The 2,653-nt window shown below is 44.3% G+C and overlaps 1 protein-coding gene across 1 annotated transcript; it reads left to right on the top strand.

Moving 5' to 3' along the window:
• Positions 1-43: 43 nt before the first annotated feature.
• LOC121937750 (bcl-2/adenovirus E1B 19 kDa-interacting protein 2-like protein) lies at positions 44-2,466 on the top strand (the record flags this gene model as incomplete). The annotated part of the gene is made up of 4 exons (XM_042481069.1): positions 44-205; positions 288-539; positions 1,277-1,379; positions 2,335-2,466. Coding segments are annotated over 4 exons (649 nt in total), but the record flags the coding sequence as incomplete, so codon positions are not given.
• Positions 2,467-2,653: the final 187 nt, after the last annotated feature.

The following is a 2,653-nucleotide window of genomic DNA, read 5'->3' as shown; positions in this document are numbered from 1 at the left end:
AATAAACAGATAAATAATAATAAATCATTTTTTAACCCTTCAGGTCGCAGCGAGTCGATGGTCTCAGACGACTTCCCCTCGGTGTTCCTCTCCCCGTCACTCGGGGACGACGATGACACGGGACTCGACTTTGACCTTGACGCCATGGAAACGCCCTCTGACAGCGAATCACTGGCCTTCCCCATCTACGACCTGGACCTGGAAGGTGAGAGGTCAAAGGTCAGTCCACCTGTTTATGCGACCCGTCCCCAGAACACCTTTGATGACATCACAGGGTTGTTTTCCAGACGACCTGCGGCGCCTCGGCGTGGCGTCCCGGCGCCGCAGAGCGCCCGGCTTCAGCCCCAGGTCCAGGTTCCAGTCTGGGGGCGGCTGCGGAGCGGAGGCGGAGCACAGCGAACTGGGAGCTCTGGAGCGGGAGGACATGGTGGACGGGCAGGGCACCAGGTGGCGCTGTTTCTCCACCGGCGTCCCTCCGCAGGAGAGCCGCGTCAACATGAGCGTCCTGGAGCCGTTCCTGCGCGTGCTGTCACACGGAGGTACGAACGCTCGCCTGCTGGTTACGGACGTGTGAGGGTTCAATCACAGACTCTGTCCGCACGCACAGCAAACTTTGAAAAACGGATATTTTCCTCGACTTTTTGGCTCTTTTGTCCACACTGAACAGTTTATGAGTTTTTTAAAATTTTTATTTAAAATTAATTTTCAGTTATTGTTCGTGTGCACAAAGGTTTTTTTAATATTGGAAATATTTTAGATTTATTTTTTATTTTGAGTTAATTTCATTTCAGTTTTTTTTTTTTATTTAGTTCCATTGTTTTTTTTTTCTCTAATTTTGGTTTTTATTTTAAGTTATTTTGAGTTAAGTTTTTAGTTCGTTTTAGTGCGTTTTTTGTCTTCCATTTTGGTTTTTATATTAGTTTAATTTTAGTTATTGTTAGAGGTGCATACATATACTTATTTTTTATTTTCAGTCATTTTTTGAGTTCAGTTATTTTAGTTAGTTTTAATGTTTTTTTTTCGTTATTGTTAGAGCTGCATAAACATGTATTTTTATTTTGAGACATACATTTTTTTAAGTTTAGTTCTTTACTTAGTTTTATTTTTTTAGTTTGTCATTTGTCATTCCAGTCCATTTTTTGTTAGATTTGCAGTACAGTTCGGTCCAGGTCGGTCACATGATGCCATGGGACCCAAAAAGACACAAGTCACAAAAATATCTGAAAATGTAGACGGGAGCTCAAACACCTGCTGTACCTTCTCTGTTTTCTCTCAGGTTACTATGGAGACGGTATGAATGACATCATCGTGTTTTCCTCGTGCTACCTGCCGCAGAATAGTCTGGAGAATTACCAGTACGTGATGGACAACCTGTTCAGGTAAAAGCAACCTGATCTGCACAAAACACGCCGACAGCGTCTGTTCCTGCCAGACTGTGGAACGGAAACAATACATTTGCTGTGTGTTTTTTTCACCTAAAAACAGTGACATCATGACAAAAATCTGGCATTTAAAGGTTAAAATTTTGAAACTTTGTGAATATTTGATACTTTTGATGAGGAGAGATGATGGTAAAACAAAAAAATTATTAGTGAAGTAGAAAATAATGTATGCAGTTTTTTATAGTCAGATATTGAAAAGTGCAGTTTGAGTGTGTGTGATATTAAAATGGGCTCGAAGGGGTTAAAAGTCACTCCACTGAGGTTTTCGGGGAAATTCACAAAATCTCCCTCAAACAGAAGAGAAAAAACACAGAACGAGCTTCAAAAGAGCAAAGACGGCAGAGTTTGCGTCCGTTAACGTGCATCACGCTGAGGCGCAATCGCAGAGCGTCGGCTGCTCTCAGCTCGTCTTCAGGACTCGCGTCCTCCGTCAGCCTGCAGCGGCCGATCGCCATCGCCTCCAATCAGCGCAGAGGGACTCCGGAGGAAACGAAATGATGAGAAGGAAGGGACGAGGAACTGACACAGACATTCATTCATTTCTTTGTTTAAAGGGAGCGTGCGCCGTTTAAAAGATGAATGTCGCCGTTTGATGCAGATTCCAGCTCAGAGCTGATTCTGCAGGTCACAACAAACACGGCGCAGTGACACGAAGAGGAGGACGCGAGACAAGTGTGGGTTTAAAATGCACAGTTTAGGGCACAGTCCTGCCTGGAAACAGCAAAGTCTGGCTAATAAACCGTCAGTTTAGTGTTCGGTTGATCTGCAGCTCAGCAGGCGTCCGAGGCGTCACACCGTCCTCCGGAGACACTTACAGACAAAGATGTAAAATGGACAAAAGTAACATAATTGTGGTTTTCTTGTGTCGCTCTGTGCGTGTGTGTGTGTGTAGGTACGTGGTGGGGACTCTGGATCTGATGGTTGCAGAAAACTATGTGATGGTGTATCTTTGTGCTGGAGGTCAGAAAGACAAACTGCCGGGAATCAGCTGGCTGAGGGAGTGTTACACCACCATCGACAGGAGGTACACCTGTCTGTCCACCTGTCTGTCCACCTGTCTGTGTGTCCATCTGTGTGTCCTCCTCCTGTCAGCTGTTGTTTCAGTCTGTGTCCACTAGGAGGCGTCAAATCGTCACTGTAAAAACACAAATAATCTTTTTTCTCTCCTCAGTTTTTACTGTAAAACTCAAGTTTAAACATTTTACTTTACA

This window comes from Plectropomus leopardus, unplaced genomic scaffold, assembly GCF_008729295.1.
Source record: "Plectropomus leopardus isolate mb unplaced genomic scaffold, YSFRI_Pleo_2.0 unplaced_scaffold27362, whole genome shotgun sequence".
NCBI lineage: Eukaryota > Metazoa > Chordata > Actinopteri > Perciformes > Serranidae > Plectropomus > Plectropomus leopardus.
The sequence above is the reverse complement of the archived record's forward strand: the minus strand, read 5'-3'. Positions and strand labels throughout refer to the sequence as shown.